Genomic DNA, 22,158 nt, shown 5'->3' on the forward strand with positions numbered 1-22,158 from the left:
TAGCTATGTTGTAATTTTAAGTGATGAGTCTTTGGAGAACATATATTAAATTGAGCATCATTTGCATTTTCTTTATTTGGGGAAAGAATGGACAGTGAAGGGGATCATAATAATTTCCTCCAACAAAAATTATATCTGATTTTGTAAGTTTACCCTAAGGAGCATATAAAGAAAAGCAGGGGTTTACTGATACTTTTATTTAATGATATACTTTTTAGTAAGGATTATATAAACAAAAGTGAATCTTGAAAATCTCATTAGTGAATATTTAGTTTGTGGTTAGAAAAATGCTAAACTTAATTTCCTCTTTGGATTGTATATGGATTTGTGTTCCGTCTTTAATATTTGATCATCTCTAAAAGGAAATATTACCATCCTTTATTTATACCTGCCCTTACTGAATGTATGCCAGTGTGTTGGTATAATATGACTATGGAGGTGAGCTAGGTGAAAATTCTGTGAATTGATTGATATTTTAAGTGATTGTTTTAAAACAAATTCTCAACTTACCCTCACTTATTAAACAGTTTTTAAGCTAGTTAAGAAAATTAAAGAGCACGCAGTAGAAGATTTTACGTAAGGAAGCCAATTTAAATTGAACATAATATATGCAAAGGATTCTTTACTTATTCAGATTTATTTTACTTTCACTATATTTTGTTCACCAGATTGTATGTCTTAAGTTGGGAGAGTTATTTCTTTGCTCCTGTTTTTGCATGAAATGTAACTCTTCATAAAACATGTTGAATACATTTTTAACAAGCAAACTAATGCATATGTAGAAATGAGTCTTCTGATTTCCTGGAAAATTACATTTAAGTAAATTTTCTCAATCAAAAACAGACATTCAGGAAAATATACTCTTAAACTGAGGTGCATTCAAACTGTTAGAGAGGTTTCTGTTGGAGAAAAAAAGTAATCTGGTTGAAGTCTCTGAGCCTTCTAGTACAGAATTTCTTTAATGATAATGTTGGAAAATTCACTTGCATGTAATTCTTAATATTGAGAATTGCATCTGCTTTCACTAATTATGTGTCTGCAGTAGTAGAGAACAAATATCTATTCAGAACAGACAGAATATGGGACAATGGATTTGGGAATAAAAAGTCAAAAGAGGGAGCATATGCCAAGTGGGAAAATTATTGCAGCATATCAATTAGTAAAGATATGTGAGAGTTTACTCTGAAGGCTTTAACATATGGCAGGTTTGTCCAGATGAAGGTAAAAACTGTGCATGAGTACATTACCCTGCAGTAGACTAAATCTATCAAGGGCTTCTTGTTTAATTAGGCACTAGGTAGAGCTTGTGTAGGGTAATAATCATCATCTCTTAAGAGGATTTTATTTTGGCTGAGGATTTGCAAAAGCCTGTCTCAGAGGTATTAATATAGCTAATGCTTTTCTGGTATATTTCTGTAGCCAAGACGTCTTTTCTTGGTTCTAGTCCCATATATCCAACTGCCTTTTGGACATCTCCATTTGATATCCCATGTTTTGACATATACAGAATTTGAACTTGTCATTTTTCCTACAAATCCTGCTGTTCCTTCTTACCGTTTCCTGGCTCAGGGGGTGAGATGGTTTGGGAATGCGGTTTACGAAGAAAATGAGTTATCCCTGGCAGCTGTTTGCTATTTGTCTCACCCGTAGCAGTGGTGTTTAACAGGGATGATTTTGCCCCCCAGGGGATGTTTGGCAACGTTTGAAACATTTTTTGGTTGTCACAACTGGTAGGGTTGTTATTGCTGTCCAGAGGAGAGAGACGAGGGATGCTGCTAAAACATCGTACAATGCACGGGACAGCTCCCCACAACAAAGAATTATCTGGCCCCCACGTTCCAGTAGTGCTGAGGTTGAGAAACCCTGATCTCATTGAATCTTGTGTTGTCCAATCTTAGGAAGGCCTTTTATTCCTATCTTGGAAAGGCTTTCTAACACCCTTCTTATTGCAAACTACTTAGGAAAAGCTTGTATTGTTTCTCCTAATTATTTTGGTCTCTCAGGGCATTCTTCAGTGGTTTCTCTTCTGCAGATAATGGGAGCCATTACGATGCTGGATTTTAAATAAGACTAGGAGGAAAAGATATGTCCACCTATTCACTTGCTTGAGTTTCAAATGGGATTATGATTCTTTCCCTTTCTGTAGTTTATGGCTCTCTTGATGGACCCAGCTCGCCTTTTTTCTTCAATTTTCACAGCATTCAGTTTGTGCCTATTGCTCATCTGTGCTCTTCCCTCCTTTATTTGGATTTTCAGCTGCGGGATTTCTGGTAAGCAGAAGCCTGGCCAGAGTTTTAACACCAGTGAAAGCGAGCCCAGAAAGAGAACTCTGATTACATCTCTAAATGTATGACAGTCTTACTTTCATCCCACTTGCTGTAATAACTTATCATGGTATTAAAAACTGCGTTGTCAATACATTCCTTTATGTTTTTGGAAAAAGATGCTTCTCGCAGCTCTACCATCATTAGGAAGGCCCTAGATAATTTTAGCTTCCTAGCTCCTTTAGGCGTACCAGTATCTATCCCAAGGGAAAGATTTTCCCCATTTTTTTATTTGTAAGCTCAGTTCAAGTCCTGGAGATGTCATGTACTTGGTCAAAATTCTCCTCTCCTCACCCTTTTCCTCCCTAAGGAAATAGCAACCTCCATTGGTAGTTTACAGATAAAAAAGGTAACCAGTCCCTTGCTGCTCATCTTCAGATTTGTCTTTAAAAAGTTTTTAAAAAAATGTATGCCAGGTTAAAAATTTATACCAGAAAAAAAATGTATACCAGGTAAAGTATCCTGACTGGTTGGAGATTTAATAGCAATTTTTTGACTATGTGCCTTATATATACCTCTTAGAAACATCAATTTAACCACATAGCAGTAGACGACTTCTTCTTCTTCTTCTTCTTCTGTTTTTGGTGAAGAAGATAGGCCCTGAGCTAACATCTGTTGCCAACCTTTCTCTTTTTGCTTGCGGGAAGATTGTCACTGAGCTAACATCTGTGCCAGTCCTCCTCTACTTTGTAAATGGGATGCTGCCACAGCATGGCTTGACTGGCAGGTCCACGTCTGGGATCCGAACCAGCAAAACCTGGGCCGCCAAAGCAGAGCGCCCCAGGCTGGTGTTGACCAGGCTGGCCCCAACTATAGAGTTCTTAATCAAAAAATTCTCCAACCCCTGGCCAGCTGTCCAAGATCAAGTCTAAGTAGTTAAATTCTTGTGGATGAAAGCACTTGGCTTTAGTTCATCCTGCACCTTTAATGATTAAATATGTGCAGTTCTATCCAGAGTGTTATACTCATGTGATTCTTAAAAGGGCCCCAGGAAACTCTTGATCTATTCATTTCAGTGTTCCTCTGCTTTATTCTAAAAAGGATTTAAAATAGTTTATACATGTAGATTATCACGTGTTAAAACCAAAGTTTCCTTTGAAACTGAGTAGTGCTCCTAGTTTTGAACAATGCTCCCTCCTCACGTACTCTTCAAGATAAATCATTTGTGGTAAGTGCAGCAAGCTAACTGGATGTGCCAACTTATTTTATGAGATTATTATAACAATACAAGTAAAAATTGTAAATACAGTTAAAAATTGGGAAATAACTACTAGAAACAATTTAGGTTTAGGAATAGTTGGTCTATAATCCTTTCTGGTAATAATTTTTTTCTAGCTTTATTGAGGTATAATTGACAAGTTGTGTAAGTTTTAAAGTGTACCTTTCTGGTAATAATTAACTAGTATTCCAGTTGTCTACTCAAGTCTATTCTAGTTTAAGGTAATGAAACGTAACAGTTTTAAAAAGAATACTTGTTTTTCTTTTTTCTATATAGCAAGAGCATGTATCATGTTCAAAAGTGGTATATCATTAAATCGTTAAAATGATGGGAGGTGGGGCACAACTTATTTCAGACTGATGGAAAATTTTAACTCCTCTGCAACTTTGACTCTCTTGGTAATAAAATGGTGCAGGTTCTGCATGGACATCCGGCAGGGTAAAATGGTGAAAGGTGAGAGCTCTGGAATTAAATGGACCCACCTCTACTACTTTCTAGCTATAGAGGAATTACTTATACCTCTGAGCATTCGTTTCCTCAGCTATAAGAAGGGATGAACCTGCCTCACATCATTTTCACAATAGATTTTGTCATTGTGGCAGAGACAGACCCCAGTTCACTGAGTTCCATTCTGTTTCCCTCTTCCTTGGAACACAGGAAGACTGCATTTTTCAGCCTTAATTGTCATGTGATTGATGTGAGTGGTCAAAGCATAGACCACTGGGTATGAGTTCTCTATGCTCTCACTTCCCTTTGTGAGGAAATCTGAAAGCTATGTTTGAGATGGAGGTGACGCAAGATGGAGGTAACTTGCAACACTGAGTTGTCACTGCAGGACACCTGTCCTGGAGAATCACCTGACTTGAAGAGGATTTTGCATGGGCAAGAAATAAACCTTTGTTGGGTTAAGACACTGGTTTTTAGGATTTCTCTGTTATCACAGCACAACATAGCCTGTAACAAAGCTAAGCCATAACCAAATCTTGTCTCAGAGTCAGTGACCAAGGAAAGGTCAATAAAAGCTACAAATAATGTAGTAGTATACTTTGTAATGAGTATTTATGTAAATGTTCTGTGGTGGAATAGCTCAACTACAACCCACTTGCTCCTTATTTTGAACATTGATTTGTAAAACCCCAATTTGCAGTTTTTAGATAAAATATCAGTAAACTGAAAGGTCTCTAAGTTTGGTGGGGACTGGGAAGATATGGGGAGTAAAGAGTTGCCTTTTTAAAACTACGGGATAAATTGTGCATTGTGTCTAGTCACAGGGATTGTTCCTAGAGAATTCATAAAGCTAAATATTTGGTGAGACTTAGAGCCCACTATTCACAGTGGTTTTTAACTCTAGAGGCATTTCCTCTGGATATTAATCTAGATGAGGCATTATCACTAAGAACCCCATCAGTGATTGCCTTTCATCTTCAAAAATTAAACATGTGATCTTCAATTTGTAGAGTAGGACCCTTTTGACCTCCCAGATACCAGCCATGTTGTGGGCCTTCACAACTTCAGGAGAATCATGCCTTGATTAACAGTATCCTGCAAACTGCCCTTTTTGTTAGATTTAAGAGCCAGATTTAGTTTTTTTAAATGAGAAATTATTAGTTAACCTAAAATTTTAACAAGGTTCCATCTGCCCATTTATAATTTTATCTTCATATAGCCTCTTAATCCAAGTGGCTTTTGGGTGTGTGTGTATATGTGCTTGGGTTATCCTTACTAAAGTAGGCACTAATGGGTTGTATCCACGTTTACTGGGACATTTGGAAAACTGTTTTGATATTGTCAGCAGTCTGTTGGTCTTTAAGAGAGGAGAAAGTGTAGCCCTAGAGCAATTAAAACAGAAGTTTTTTAAGTGTACTAAGTATAGGTCACCAATTTTATTTGAAAGCCCGTCCTACTCTTCCCAGATATGTACTGCATTGTATGTATGCAGGCAGACCCCTGGGACAGGTATATCCCAGTTAAAACAAAACAAAATTGTTTTCTAGATCCAAAATATCTATTTTAAGGTGGAAAGTCAGGACAGAAGCTTGAGCCTTGATAGCTCATTCATTTGAGAACTTTTAACCACTCATTCTGTAATTTTAGTTAATTCCAAATGTGGACCACAGGCAGAAGTCTTCAGTGACGAGAAGCTATTGTGTAAGTATTTCTGTAGGTGGGCATTTACAAATCTAGTTTATGTTAATTAATTCTTTAGTGAGGGATTCTTTAATTACGTCAACTATGTATTAGACATTGATTTAGAATCTATGAATGAAAAAGTAAAGTGAACATAGTTCTTTAAGTAGTGCAGTGACTAAAAGCAAACGATGCAGGGTCATGGCAGAATTTTCTTTTTTAAGATGAGAGAGGCCTAAACATGTTTTATAGCTCAAGGGGTCTCAGTGTGTAAAAAAAAAATTAGATAAAAGATTTGGAGATAAAAAGTGATAATTTATGTAATAAATTTCAGATAAGCCAAAGAAAGGTGGGATTAGCCTTAAATAGTCCCATTCCTTTGAGAAGGAGAAGAGAGATGAGGAGGGGTGGTTATGGTATAGTTTGAGGATTAGAAGTTCCGAGAAGGAGAGCCTGGAAGATCTCCTGTTTTTACTTTGAACTAGGAGGTGAAATCTTGCTAAGCAGGAGATTGAAGTGAGAGTTGCATAGAGGAGTTAATGATTTAGAATGGTTGTTGTGGGAAACTAATTGGGAACCAGTAAAAGATTTGCTAAACAACCCTGGAGGCCTAGTGAAGGTTGGAGATGGTACTAGATCATATGGTTATATGATCATCTTTCTCCCAGAATTTCTTCACTTTCTCTGTATTGGAGTGCAGAAGGAAAATGGTTAGATTGATCCTGGGGATTGTCAGAACAGGTACGGAAGAACTGAGGATGATAAAACAAAATAACGTAAGTGATGGGCCCATGGAATCCAGTCTAGATAAGGAAAGAAATGAGAAAGGAAGAAACTTGGTAGACTAGATGGCAGGAGTCAGGGGACCTGATGTCTCAATGACATTAAAGATTGTAGTGGGGAAAGGGAGAGCAAACTCTGGAAGGATAGGAAGTGCTGTATGTTGGACTTTAAAAACAGAAAAACATGGGTCTAAAAGTGGTGTAGAAGAACTGTGAGAATGCTAAAATTGCCTTCTAGACCTCGTGACAGGTGTGACAAAGTGTAGAAGAAAGAGAAAATTCTGTTTTAGAAATTGATCAAGGAAGTAATTTCCTTGGGAATGAGCTTCTGTGAGGATGAGAGATGAAGAGGATGTTCTGTATAGTGTTCTAGATGTAGGTGAATTTGCTTATGATAGAATGTGGATTCCTGAGGACTTTATGGAAAGGTTTTGGAGGAAGTTAAAATTTGCTTTATAATATTGAGCTTAATTTTTTTCCTGTTGTCTCAGATTGCTGTATTATACTTCCCTAAACAAGTTAGGAAGATGAGGAATGGGTTTTTATTTCCTGAGAGACTCTGAGACCATGATTCATTCTTTCATTTGATAACCACAGGAAAATACTTAGGCTAGATGATTTTACTTAATTTTCAAATATTCCAGCCTCCAGAGAGGAATCCTAAAGGTAGGAGAGAGGAAGATGAAGTTGCCTATTAATGATTAAGTTCCTTTTTATTTTATCTTTCCTTTAAAGTTGAGCTTTTATCTTTTTTTTCCCACTTGGCATACATGACCCAAGGACTTGTACTTATGTATCCATACAGGTTAGGTCAGTGTTTCCCACAGTGGATTGCATGGCGTTGACCGTGCAGCCACAGTGAGGGCGTGCTTTAGTGAATTGTAGTTCATGTGTGATTGTTCACTGGACCTATGATTACATCATCCAATTTTAACGTAAACAATTCTCAAAAATTGGTTAAGTGGCTTAAAAAGATTTCTGCAGAGTAATAATGTTTTTTGTGGATAATACTAAAGGTTCAAGTGAACCAACAAAATAACCATAGAGCTGCGCTCATGTTCTTTATCAGATAGCCACGTTATGCGATAAAAATGACGACCGCCCAAACTAAGCTGACAGGAGGTTCAAAAATAGCCAAAAAAGTATTTAAAATATGGTTCACCTTTACTAATGTTAACACTGAGCCTTGACCTTAGTATGTTGTATACCTTGAGATTTTAGGTAATGAAAAAAATAACGAGCAAGACACTCTAATCTTAAGAATCCACAACATGAAGATAAACTCTGTGATGTTTTCCATCAATATTTAAGTAATATGATGCTCAACCCATTATTTCTACAAAATTTACTAGACATAATGATAATTGCTTAGAACTCTTTTTAAGTTTTCTTATTCAATAGTGAAAAGACAAAAAAATCACATACCATTGGGAAAACACATGTTCTTTCTGCCACAGTTAAAATGGCTGAAAAATTATGGGGGCAAAGTAAAATGCATTCCTTGTTAGCAAATATTGTTGAAAGGAGCATAGAAAACATTGCTTAAGAGTTAAAGAAAAGAGTAAAAAAAAAAATAACCTTGCAGGTAGGTTATACTAAGTTGGAAGAAGATATATTATAGCATGTCTCAGCTTAGGGTATTTGTTAAGATCTGTTTCAATAAGAAAATAGACTTACTTTTGTGAGAGCCACTAAAGGAAATGTGTACCAGAAAGGATATATTTTCTATTAAATATATAGTGCATTTATTATCACTCATTTAGTTTTGGAAAAGCTAGATAAGAATGACTGCTGATGGAGTGGCTTATTTTTCTGTAAATGTAAGGAAATGGAGATAACATCATACATTAAATCAGTTTATTGCATCATTAATAGTCAGGCTGACACAGGAAAGGAGTTGAAACCAGAATTGCACAAAGTAGTACTGTTGTGGATAATTTTATAAAAACATGACCTTTAAAATATGTTAGTCTTTGTAGTACTTTATAGTGAGATGGGAGTGACCATAATTATTGTTTATACACAGAGATTTACTCATTATCTTGTGACACAATATATAAAAAAGTCCTTGAATTTAAAAATGAATTGTGTACTTTTATTTTGCAAAAATACTACTGTTCCACTTTTCTTAACCTTTTTTTCCCTTGGTGATAAACAGTTACCAGTAGTATGAAACCTAGTACATATTTTCTAAAAATTCCGTTGATTTAAAGTAAAGATGACGTTTTAACTGAGTGAGAAAGAAACTGCTTTCTGAAAGAAACTTTGCTATGGGAAGATGATTTTGAAAACCCATGCTGGGAAATATTTTAATTTATATATATGTTCTATTCTTGCCAAAACCAATGAGAACTCTCATATTGACACATTCAAAATACTTGGAAACAGTTTCCCTGGGTTTTGAATGCATTTGATGTAAAAGAGTTAAACTTTCTAATTAGCTTATAAACTGATCGATATCAGGAAAAATAGAAATTTACCAGATGAATTTTGGTAAAAACTTTTGCATAATTGGTAGGTGGGATGGGATAGTATCCTAACTAGTTCAGCTAGGCCACAGTGTACGCCTCCCATTTGAATCTACATGCTTTTGTAAGATGTTTTTCAACTGCATCAGCCCTTTTAACCAAGTATCAAACTGGACCTAGAACCAAATCCTGGAATTGCCAAGTCGCTGAGAATTAAATTAATAAAACGTAGTCAATCACCTTGCTCTTAAAATATTATTATTAATATATTTACTAAAAGCAAAAAGTGTTTTATACTTTTAATAAAGTTATTTAAAATAGATCTTATTTCATTTTAGCTTATTCTTTTAATTTTGTTTGTTTTATAGTGCAAATACTGTTAATTTAGTAGTATACGCTTGTAATTTATATGTAAGTAAATATCCATGCATTGTGGTTATCTACTCAAAGAGTTTTCACTAATTGAGTGTGCAGTCAAAACATTTGGAGATCACTAGATTAGATGGTGTCTAGGATCTGTACGATATTTTGCAGTTTATAAAATACTTTTGCAAATATGTTCTAACTTGAACCTCATCAACAATCTTTTGATGCAGAGAGATGTCATTATGTCTGTTTTATAGATGAGGCATTATGCCCGTTTTATAGAGGAGGAAATGAAGGTCAGAGTATTTAAATGACTTGCCAACAGTATCACAACTAATTAATAATGGCTCCTTAACTCCAGCACAGGTCTAATTACTAGATGGTACTCTTTTTTTTTTTTAAAGATTTTATTATTTCCTTTTTCTCCCCAAAGCCCCCCGGTACATAGTTGTATATTCTTCGTTGTGGGTTCTTCTAGTTGTGGCATGTGGGACGCTGCCTCAGCGTGGTCCGATGAGCAGTGCCATGTCCGCGCCCAGGATTCGAACCAACGAAACACTGGGCTGCCTGCAGCGGAGCGCGCGAACTTAACCACTCGGCCACGGGGCCAGCCCCCTAGATGGTACTCTTTCCATTCTTTCTATTCATTGCTGTTCTACTGGTCATTCTTCAAGTTTTGATTTCTTGCCCTAATCTATTATTTATTTTTCAGAGTCCTCAGGTAGTTGCTTTTTGTATTTTGTCTAGAGTTTTTAGTTGTAATCAATGGGAGAGAGAGACTGTAGAAGTAAATTAAGAAAGACTAGGAACAAAAAGATGGAAGCCAACCAGAAAGACAGTATATTAATGATGAAAATATAAACTGTAGTAATGGCCCAAAAGTTGAATGAATACATTTGATGTGGAAAACCATGCAAAGGACCCCTAGAAATACAGTTTGGGCAGATAGATCATTTGAATATTGGCATGAAGGGGGGCTAGAGATGACTGGTTATGGAAAATATAGATAGTGAGGATGTATGATGTGCATGTAGTTCTGTGCTATAATAAAGCTGGCATTAGTAAGTTTAATGAATTAAGAATTGTGGGCTTTATTTTGATCATTGTTTTGATTTTAATAAGACTTCATATAACAGATAGCCTTCTATTTTGATTGTTCTGTCAGTACATATAACAAAATGAACAAAATTGAAGAATTCTATATAGGAATGAAAAGTTAGAGGTTACTTGTCTGCTAATAGATCTATGGATAAACCAGGTTTAACATACTAAATTGAAAATGATTGGGTCAGAAAGGTGACTTAAAAGTGTAACATGGTTTCAGATATCATTTTCTAGGCTATGATCAGTACCATAATCCAGAAAGAGAGAGATTATTTAACAAATTAAAATCTGGTTTTAACAGGTTTTCATGAAAATATGTTTTACATACAGCTTCTGGGCTTTTTCATATTATAAATTCAAGGCATGATTGGATCGTCTCTTAGCTTGGTGGCAACACATCTGGAAATACTATGCATCACTAAAACTTTCATAGGAATTTTGCGTGCTTTGAAATATTGCATATATGATTGTAAAATTCCCTTAGTGTTCACTGGCATGTTAAACTAAGATGGCACTGATGGGTATGTTATTGTCTATGTTAATAATCTACAGTTGAAAGACTCCCTCGGTTCAAATGAATACAGTTCTTACCTCTAATTGTTCATCAGGCCAGTGATTTATTGTGCTCACAGGAGGAAAAACAAAATGGTCCAATTAAAATTGGAAACACTATCTGAAGTAACTATACCTTTCCTTTTTAAATTATCAAATGGAAAGATCTTCTGAAACTTATGATAGTTTCAGTGATTTAGAAGATGTTAGAGAATTATTTTGGCCTTACCACAGTTTAAAGAACTGTAGACTTGGAATCAAATCACTTGGATGTAGTATCAGCTATGTTGTTGATGTACAGTGTCAACATGGACAAGTTACCTAAGCTTCCTATAACAAATGTGTACCGGTCCAGTTTGGCTTGATTACAAATGGTTAAGCTTCCACACACATATTAACATAAACAAACGAATGGGTTTTTTAGCCTTAAAGACAGGGCTACAGTGGTGTAGTCAGATGACCTGGAAAGGCTTGTCAGTGCTGCAGAAGGCTGTGCGGCAACCAGAGGAACTCGCCTCAGTCAGCCTGAGGAGTTTGTAAGTCAGTGTAGTCTGTTAAATCAGAGAAGCTGGAGAAGCATTAAGGATCTCTTAGTCCTGAGTGAGCAGCTCTCTTTTAGGTTGCACAGCCATCTTTTATCTTCCTTCTGTGTGTGTAATAAATATCTACATTAACAAGAATGTGCAGAATGAAGAGATTTCAATTTAACAAGATGCATATTAAACCCCAGCTGAATATAAGTAAAAATTCTCTTAACCATCCTTACTTTAACCCGTGCTCTGCAGTCCTGTCATTTCCTCTCTAAGTTTCGTCTGACTGTGCCCGTGGCATGCTCAGTGTTTGCAGCTGATAGGCTACTCTAGTATGCCAACATACTTTTGTCCCTACCAGCTGAGTCGTGTGCTTACCAAGAATCAGTATGCTTATTTCCAGAACTTTTATTACATTTATGCATACCCAGTGGCCAATTATTAGAACCAATTATTGTTCCTGATCTCACTGAGTAGGAGGGCTTCCTTATAGTTGACATGGTCAACCTACGTGTTGAAGTTGAACCTGATTACTCCCTTGGAAAACTAGGAGGGCTTGGGGTTTTGGCATGTTCTCCATACCTAGTCCTGTTAATCCTTCCAATGCCCCTTCTACCTGTATTTTCCCATCGTAGAAGTGAGAATGATGATCTTCCTTTAAGTTTACAGAAAAGGGTAAAATTTAGACAAGATATGGATATGAAAACACTGGAAATAAATGTGCTGTGTATTGTAGATGCTGTAGTCTTAATTATTTATAGTGGGGAGTCTATGACATGGTTGAAGAAAATACTCATCTTTTCTTAGACTCAGGTTTTGTGTTCAAAATCACATAAGTCTTCTGCTTTTCTTATTTGGCATTTTGAAACACTATGATTTGAGTTGTTTTCCAAACCTTGAATAAACTAAACTGAACTTAAACTAATAAGCTTAAACTGAAATGTAAGGTGATAGATTAACTTCACTGGTTTGGAAGATGTTGAAGATGTCAGAGGATCAGTATGTTTCAGGCCCTGTGGGGTATTACAGTTTAAAGAACCCTAGACTTGGAGTCAGACCAGCTGATTGGGTATCAACTAGGCTCTTCATAGTACTTGTCTTTGCTGCTCTGATCCTGGACTGTTAATTATTGTTACATTTCACAGGGATTTGTAAAAGATTTCTTGGACTAATAAAAGGTGTTAGATTTGATTCACATATAACCACTAGCTGTTTTTAGTACTTGCAGTGTCCATGGACATTAACTTCTTTAGTTAATACTTTCATCTTGGAAAATGAAACTACTGTCTTATGATTCTTAATTAAGTGGATGTGGAGTCAGCCCTGATTGCCTAGTGGTTAAAGTTCCACCCTCTCTGCTTTGGTGGCCCGGGTTCCCTTCCCAGTCACGGAACCACACCACTGGTCTGTCATGCTGTGGCGGCAGCTCACATAGAAGAACTAGAAGGACTTACAACTAGGATATACAACCGTGCTTGAGGGGGCTTTTGGGAGAAGGAAAAAAAAAAGAGGAAGATTGGCAACAGATGTTAGCTTGGGGCGAATCCTTCCTTGCAAAAAAATATAAGTGCATATGGATTATCCTTTAATTGATAGTGAGCTTTTGGTAGCAGGGTTTTAGCATGTGGACTTGCACACACAGGTGTTTTGGGGTCAGATGCACTTGAGTTTGAATCCTGGCTCTACCACGTACTAGATGTATGACCCTTGGAAAGTTACTTAAACCTCTTTAAGAGCATGATAATACAGACCTCATAGGGTTAATGAAGATGAAAAGAGAATGTGTGTGAAGTGTGTGGGCATACGGCATAGTAGCCACTCAATAAGTCTTCTTTTCTTTCTGTATCAATTTTAAAATTTTATTCTATGCCATGGATAGAAAGAGGAAACCTTTTGTAAGCTATACATTTATTCCCTTGATGTGGTAGGTCTGAAGACCATTTACAGTGAAACAGTAAGAGGGATGTAGCATTTGCTGCTGTGAGCTTCTATCATTTCTAAAGTTAGTTCATCCATTTCTTAAGTACTGACTGGTATTGCCAGATCTTTAGAATTTGAGCATTTAGTTTTATATGGCCCTGGGAACTGACTTTGAATGTGTGGACAGTAACTGGAGGGAGAGGAACCAGGTGAAGGCTGTAAAAAGGATAAATAAATAAAGTTATTGTGGTCATCCCGGCCCAAGTAATCTTTCAAAAATAAGTCTAAGTAACATATCACTTCTCTTTTACTACACAGAAGTGGGGGGGAAAGGCATTTGCCTTAATATACTGTTGTATCTTTCTGTTTAAAAAATTTTCGTCTTCCTTTTTCCTGTTTGTTTCTCCAGCCTCTGTTCCATCCCTGACGCACCTTTGTCGTTTGGAAATTCGGTCCAGGCTAAAACCAGGACACCTACGATCTGACAGTTTTATCTGTCAGTTGCCACTTCCCAGAAGCCTACATAATTATTTGCTCTATGCAGATGTTCTGAGGATGAATGAAGTTCCAGAACTGGCAGTTATTCAAGGTGAAGAAATCAGCAAAGCTACTTAACACAGCTCACTTACTCTGAAAACCACCAAGACAAAGAGTCACAGAGTACGAATTCTTAATGATTTTGTAGTCACAAAAGATGATTTTTGTTTGTGTGTTTGGTTAGGTTTTGGGTGACAGTAGTTTAATGCAAATGTTTACAACTAGGCTTCTTGGTAAAAAAAAATATTGTAAACCTTGCTTATGTTACTTCATTGCAGTTTCATCACCAGTACATTTTATGCTGTAATATTCATTTACCTAACCATATTCTGCTTTATTCTCTTACTGTTAAGTGTGATGCCACTTCTAGGGCTAAACGTGGAATATTTCCACCTATGATTCTGTGTTTACCTGGGGGTAGGAGCTTTGAATGGAATGCATAAAACTTTCCTGGAAGTGAACACACAGTGGGGTTGAATCTGTTATTATTGTTATTGTATTTGAGGTTGAATCTCTCTCATGTTTATAAAAGAATTATCTTTTATTCTATTCTCATCTCTTAATTCAGTCATTTTTATGAAGAATTGATATTCATTGGCTTTTTACAGGTAAACTCAGGGGAGAAATTTTTTTTTTTTTTAAAGAACGTAGAAAAGGGATCATACTACATTTAGAATGCTAATCAGGAGATGGGAGGGGCATTTCTGTGGTACTGTCTTTAAAGAAAGAAAGGTATGTATTCCTGAGTCTCTTAGTATCAGATAAAACAAGCTCCCTTCAGCCTCCAAATCACAGAGCAGCTTTGATCCTATTAAGCAATGATTGCCAGTTCTATCAAAATTGTAGTTTTTCCATTTTGTTATCTAGGTAGGTCATCAAATAGTCCATGAAATTTAGACCTCAGAATCCTAGGTTAATGAGCCTCTGCCTCATTGGTTTTACAATTGTTTGATCTGAATCTAGAGTCAGAGAAGACTAAACGCTGGATCAAGTGAGTTATGGTAAGAGGCCGTGGGGACCAGTCTTGAGAGAAGGGTTATGAAAGCACTTCTGTCATAACAGACAACTAGAAATGGGGTCCCAAGGAGGGTAAGTCTTCTGTCCTATTGGGATCCTCTGGCTTAAAGTAGATGGGAATGGGTCAGCCAGGTGTGTCTCTGATAGGCCTTTGCTGTTTGATAAAAGCAGTGATGAAGGCAGACCAAATGATGGAGGCATGATTAAGGTCTGGAGGGATGACTGAACTCAGCACAGATTAGAGCTATAGTTACTGCCTGTGGGGTGGAGATAGAGTTTGAATGTGGGTCTAATGGCAGAAATAAGGGTAGATATGGAAAACCAGGTAGAAATTCTGATAATTTAATAAAGAAATTCCAAGGATGTATCTATTATATGCTATTTTTTAAATGTTGACCACGTCTTTATTTTTTCAAACCCTAAGTCTCTGATTTTTAACATAACCAGTTTTTTTGTTATGCCCAAATGTACATAGAATATTTACATTTAAGGGTAAATCTTTTCATGTGTTTTTGTTCATGTTCAAGTATGTAATAAAAATTCAACTTTGCATAACTTAATCATTGAGTTCTTGTTCTTAAAAATCTGAAAATTAATATTTAAGAGACATTTGAAAGCCCTTGATATTTAAAACATAAATTATTTTACCTACTCTATACATACAATGTATCTTTATTTTAACTATTTTATAATAAAACATTTATGGGGGCTGGCCCTGTGGCATAGTGGTTAAGTTCAGCATGCTCTTCTTCAGCTGCCTGAGTTCACAGGTTCAGATCCTGGGTGTGGACTTACACCACTCGTCAGCCATGCTGTGGTGGTGACCCACATACAAAATAGAGGAAGAATGGCACAGATGTTAGCTCAGGGCTATCTTCCTCAAGTGAAAAAAAATGGCTTTTATGATTTATAGCAAGTACGCAGTGAGATATCTAATCTAAAAGAATCTAAAGGTAGGTGAGTTATAGTTACAGCTTCTAATCAAAGTGATACTTCTAGTTAGTGTGAACCTTAAGCCCTGCCCTACATGCATAATGCTGCTTTAATAATCTCAGTTTGAAGTCACATTAGCCTAATGACAAAGCCCATCCAGTAGTTCTGTAAGGATGGTATGTATTACCAGAACAGGACACAAGTTAGTTTTAATAACAATTGCCTCAAGTCCACCCTTCCTTGATCAGATGTTATCCTTTAAGTATGTTTCCTGCCTATCTTTCCTGTCATAGGTTATCTTTCTGTGATCGTTTGATGTAAGAGTGGTAACGAGAACATTGTTTCTTTAAATTTCTCTCTCCCTTTTGCTAAGTAGCAAGTGTCTTGATATGTAGCTTTCTGGCCCTCCTACTTCCCAGAGATCAATTACACACTTCTTGTGTCCCATGAACACCTATGAGAGTGATAATCCTTGATAGGCAGCCTGAGTGTCATATTTATGTCACGTGGGCCAGTTGATATCTCTAACTTAACTAAGTCCATCTGTAAACCTATGTGAAAATTGTGCTATTTTACAGATCTTCAAGTATTGTATCAGGTACAGTTTGAAGATATCTGAGTATTTTTGATTGGTTACTCCCTAAAATTCTGCTGTAATTTTGTTGGTCATCAAAAACTTGTAAATAATAACTGTAATAAGGATGTAAGTAACTACATGTCTTCTCTGGAACGGTGGACTTGATGGTTCTGTCAGTATGGGATATGGAAAGAAGTTGAGAAAATCCATCTGAAAGTTTGCCTTTCACTTTTATACTCCTCTGTATTCTCAGAGGTATAGTCCTCTAGTTATATTTCTTAACTAGTCCTAGAAATATTTACTTGAAGAGGAACTCTTGGTATAATTATTGCCAGCAGATGTCTAGTGCTATTGTGGAAAGATTTTAAATGGTTGGACTGGTTGAAGGGCTATCGAAATTGCTAGTAATATGGGCATTTTCAGGTTTATGATCAAGTATTCTAGATCTAATAATTTGGGGGAATAACCAATAAAACTACATACTGCATTCTTCCAATTTGATGAGTTCATCCTCTATATAAAGCAAATGGAAGCTCAGCCTACTGGTTTCATTTAAATACTCAATTTAAAGAGGGTCTCTAAGCCAAAGGGATCTCTAAAGCTTTTCCTGTGAGCTGGGAACATAACATAGCACCTTGGGTACTACTGATTCCCCTGAATTTCCTGCACTAGAACACTTGCCTCCTCCCTTCTCTCTTATCCCGAGCAGCCAGTCACACATAACTGACGTGTCAAGACTAATGTGTAGATGAGAGTCCAAACCCAGAGATTCCATTAATCCTGGCTATATATGACCTAGGGTAGTTACCTGAAAGACAACTGAGAGTGGGTATCCCTGCCTCCGGAAAGGAGTGCTGTATTCTGTTTAGAGCTGATGTTGGACCCTGTGCTTACACCTACACATTCTCTCTAGGAGAAGGCAGTGTTTGTGACTTCAGCTAAGTATGGCTCATATTTGAGGGTTTAGAGACTATCATGAGAGTTTTATAAACACACTTGGCTTTTTTGTTTTTATCCTTTTCAATTTTTTAACACAACATTTAAGGAAAACAATATTCCTGTGTGCCACTTGTTTTGCTTTCTCTTTCATTGTTTGTTTTTCTCATTGAGGCTAAATTAGTCTGTTTATCCTCATTTGTAATTATTGTTATTAAATGACAGGTGGTCATTGAAACCATACCTTTCAGTAAGTATACTGTGTTTCGTTTCGTTTTGAAGTCAACAAAAACCTGTGGTTTTAATGAGACAGGGAACTAATTATGCTTAGTATTTTTGTGACATATTGGTAGAAAAACGGATCGCCATATTTGCAACAATGTGTCAGTAATTTATGCTGAAAGGAGGCCAGTCTGAATTATATTTTTGTGGAAACGTACTTTGAAACATACTTTGGGCACAGATTTTAAATACATATCGCCTTTGGTTGCTTTAGTAAGTAAAATATGTAAATTTTAAATACAGGACATCTATTAACCTGTCCCTACACTAATAAAAATCTTTTAAAATTTCTCGTATAGCAGTAACAATAATAGCACACATTTTAAAAAAACTGCAAAACTCAGGAAGAAAAGTGAAGAAGGAAGATGGGGCCATATATGGTCCTATCATCTTGACCCAGTATTAACCTGTATGTTGGATTATTTTCTTCCTTTTAGGTTTGTAAAAATTTCTACACAAGTTTGAGTAGTGTTTTTTTTTTCATAGTTAAAAATCAAACCACCTTTACAATTTTGTACGTGATCAAGCCTTTTTCTTTATCATGTTAATGATATCTGCAGCCAAGCGTAAGCCATGGGTTATCACAAATTCTGAATTGGTAAGAATGAGAAATAATGAGGCATTTCTGGGTGGATTCTTTTCCTAACACGTCTGCATAAAGCAAACAACCCCTCCCTCCTATTTGTAAAGGAAAGAAAGGAGTGAACCTGTGCTTAGTCATCTTGTCTCAGCTCAGGATAGTCACGCAGTTGCATATCCTTTGCATTACTCTACCTATGTATACTGTGTATTTTTAATGAAGGAATTTAAAATACTGTTGTTGCAGTAAGGATTAGTGTCTGCATGGTTTTCCCCTCTCAGCTTCTTTCTCATGCATAGCACTAATAGATGAAGCAGAACAGGTGGTAATTGCCATTGGCGGGCTGAGACTTGTGAATAGCATCTGTTTATGTCTCTTTTACCATCAAATGGTTAGCGTAACCTTCTCTTCACTGCTTTCCTATGTGGATGATAAAAGTCTATCATGAGTCATTATAAGGTGCTCGTTTACACTCTTTTTCTAACATGATGGAATAGGTGAAGAAGAAAGTCCATCTGGTGACTAAATATGACTATGATTTGAATCAAACAATTAAAAAGAAGGCATAATACTTCTGAGGTTATTACGGAATATTGGATCAAATAATATGTGCCAAAGTTACCAATTCCAAGCCAGAGTAGTTCCATAAATAGATAGATTCGTTAGTAACGTAGTGTAGGTTTTGGGTTTGACATCTAAAAATTATGTACTTTGTTTTAGACAGTAAAACATTCAAATCCTTATGGTCTTCATCTTACTTGTAATTATTTGGTTCTATTAAGCCCACTGTCAAGTGTCATAGTGTGGTATTTGTTTATTTGTATTGATGTAAGTGCATACTTATTTTTATCTTTTTATTAGGGAAAATTTCAAGCATATAAAAGTAGAGAATTGTACACTGAACTTCCATGTTCCCATCACCCAAGTTTGATAATTATCAATTCATGACCACTCTTACTTCCTTTTCGCACCAATTCCCTCTCTCCCATACCATTTTGAAGCCAATTCCATACATATTTTAGTATGTATCTTTAGAAGTCAAGGACTTCCTTTTAAAAACATAACTGTAACACTGTCTTTTAGACCTCCTTAAGAAAATCAATAATTTCTTAATATCAAATATACAGTCAGTATTTACATGTTTTAAATTGTCCTGTAACTTTTTAAATGGTTTACTTAAATCCAGATCCAAAAATAACACTGTGATGGGATGTTTTTTCTTCGAAAAATTTTGGTTGAAGATGTTATTTTCCTATAGAGTTCCCCACAGTCTGGATTTTACTGGTTGCATACTCATGCTGTCATTTAACATGTTCCTTCTATTTTCTTGTATTATATATTCCTGTGTAATAAATTGCCTCAAAACTTAGCATCTTAAAACAATAATTAACTTTACCTCACTCAGTTTCTGTGGGTCAGGAATTCAGGAGTGGCATAGCTGAATGGTTATGGCTCAGGGTCTGTCATGAGGTTGCGTTCAAACTGCAAGCTGAGGCTGCAGTGATCTGAAGGCTTGACTGGGGCTGAAGGATCCACTCCAGGATGTCTCACTCACATGGCTGTTGGCTGGAGGCCTTGGTTCTCACCATGTGGACCTCTCCATATGGCTGTTCGAGTCCTCACATGTCAGCTTGCTTCCCCTTGAGCACTGATCTTAGAGACAGAACAGGTGGATGCCACAACGCCTTTTATGATATATTCTTGAAAGTCACACACCATCATTTCCAACACATTCTATTAGAAGCGAACCACAAAGTATGGTTCATACTCAAGGAGAGAGAAAGTAGGCTCCTCTATGTTTTGAGGGAAGTAATGTCAAAGAATTTGTAGACATCTTTTTAAACCATCACACTTTTATTTCCTGTAAATTGGTAGTTGATGTAGACAAGGACTGGCTAGAGTTTGCAGGACCCAGTGCAAAATGGAAACGTGGGGCTCTTTGTTCAAATTTCAAGATGGGGACAGCAGAGCATTAAACCAAACATAGGGCGCTTCTGAGTACAGAGCCCTAAGTGATTGCACAGATGATACTCATGAAACCAACCCTAGATGTAGAGGCTTGATCAGATTCAGATCAGATACTGATACACTTTTTTTTCCTTGCAGTACTGCTTCCTAGGTGTTGGGTACTTCATCTGTCCTAGTGATGTTAGCAGCCAATGGTGATCACTAGCTAGATCCATTAATTCATTATAGTTTTATTTATTTTATTAGCTGTAATACTTTCAATAAGAGAACTTTCCTTAAATATTTGGTTACTTAAGGAAGGTCTAGTAGATATAGGAAAAACAGGAAAATGTTTGGTTCTTTTGGATAATGAATAGATTCTCTAATATCCTTTAAATATCAATAAGTTTTTCTTTTTTTAGTATTAATATGAACATGGATTATTTTTTTTGAGGAAGTTAGCCCTGAGCTAACATCCACTGCCAATCCTCCTCTTTTTTCTGAGGAAGATTGGTTCTGAGCTAGCATCCAGCCAATCCTCCTCTTTGTGCTGAGGAAGATTGGCCCTGAGCTAACATCAGTGCCCATTTTCCTATACTCTGTATGTGGGGTGCCTGCCACAGCATGGCTTGATAAGTGGTGCACAGGTCCACATCAGATCTGAACCAGCAAGCCGTAGTCCGCCATGCTTGAACCCAACCACTATGCCACTGGGCCGGCCCCATAAACATGGATTTTTGATGTGTTCTAATCAATGGTAGTTATTACCTTGTTGATATTCAAGTCATCTCATTCTTAGCTAGCATTTAAGTTGTCCTTGATAGCTTTTTTGTTTTCTGGTAATGAGATGGTCCAGTTTATCTTGTACATTTCCTTCTTCAGACCTGGAATCAGCCATTTTTCCAAAAAGCTTTGTTTACTTTTTCAGAAATCATCTTATATAGACTATAATACATATTACACACACACAGAGTAGTCTTAGTATTAGGGGTGTTCATTTCTACTGGTTTGATCATTGTTCAGTGAACAGAGCTAAAAAAATAAGTATATATTCTGTTCATATTCTTCGTATTGATACTTCAAATTCAAGACTACCTTTTTTTATTCAACATAAGTGATCTTACATCTGTGTATTTCCTTTCTTATGTGCTGAAAATCCTACATCTCAATAACATGAACAATTGCCCATTTGTTTTATAGAAGACTCACACATAATGGTCTCAGAATAGCAATTTCTACACCACTATCAACAATATTAGTGAAAATAGTTTAAAATTTTCCTTCCCCCAATTCTTTTTGTCTTTTAGGTGTATCTCTCGGGGGGGGGGGGGGTCAAATTGCTGTGTTTTAACTCACTTGAGTGCCCAAGATCATGTGTTCCATTTTCATTTTGTCTTTTAGGGGTTTTTAAATTTTAATTTGGCTTTTTACTTATGAGAAATATTTAGATGGTTCAAAGTTAAATGTACAGAAAAAGTATATTCAAAGAAATCTGGCTTCTATCCCTTGATCATCCTGTTTCCTCCGTTTCCCATAGGAATCCTTTTTATAGTTTATAGTTTTTTAAAATTTATTTAAAAAATATACATATTTTCCAAGCCCTTCCTTAGATAAGCAGAAGAATAGTATATTCAGTTTTCTCTGTCTTGCTTTTCTCTTTTCATAATCTGCCCTGGAGGTAATTCCATGATTGTATATAGAGATAGTCCTCATTTCTTGTTTTTTTTTTCTGAGGAAGATTAGCCCTGAGCTAACATCCACTGCCAATCCTCCTCTTTTTGCTGAGGAAGACTGACCCTGAGCTAACATCCATGCCCATCTTCCTCTACTTTAATGTGGTACACCTGCCACAGCATGGCTTGATAAGTAGTTCATAGGTCCACACCTGGGATCCAAACCGGTAAACCCTGGGCAATAACTTTGTGCTGTTTGTATTTTTACCAGTTTAGCATTGGAA

At 36.4% G+C, this 22,158-nt stretch overlaps 1 protein-coding gene across 7 annotated transcripts in view; it reads left to right on the forward strand.

Annotated features, from left to right (window-relative positions):
• ASB3 (ankyrin repeat and SOCS box containing 3) overlaps positions 1–14,524 on the forward strand; it is a 105,718-nt gene extending 91,194 nt beyond the window's left edge. For 6 of the 7 annotated variants that reach the window (XM_014842983.3, XM_070512108.1, XM_014842987.3 and 3 more), the window contains one exon: positions 13,802–14,524. In XM_014842983.3, the coding sequence (XP_014698469.1) occupies positions 13,802–14,007 (206 nt within the window). In that variant the 3' untranslated portion in view covers positions 14,008–14,524. Of the gene's footprint in view, positions 1–9,719; positions 9,909–13,801 lie in introns of all 7 variants that reach the window. The other variant, XM_070512106.1, reaches the window with a different exon arrangement.
• The last annotated feature ends 7,634 nt before the right edge of the window (positions 14,525–22,158 follow it).

The sequence above is a fragment of the Equus asinus genome, chromosome 6 (assembly GCF_041296235.1).
Source record: "Equus asinus isolate D_3611 breed Donkey chromosome 6, EquAss-T2T_v2, whole genome shotgun sequence".
NCBI classification, from domain to species: domain Eukaryota; kingdom Metazoa; phylum Chordata; class Mammalia; order Perissodactyla; family Equidae; genus Equus; species Equus asinus.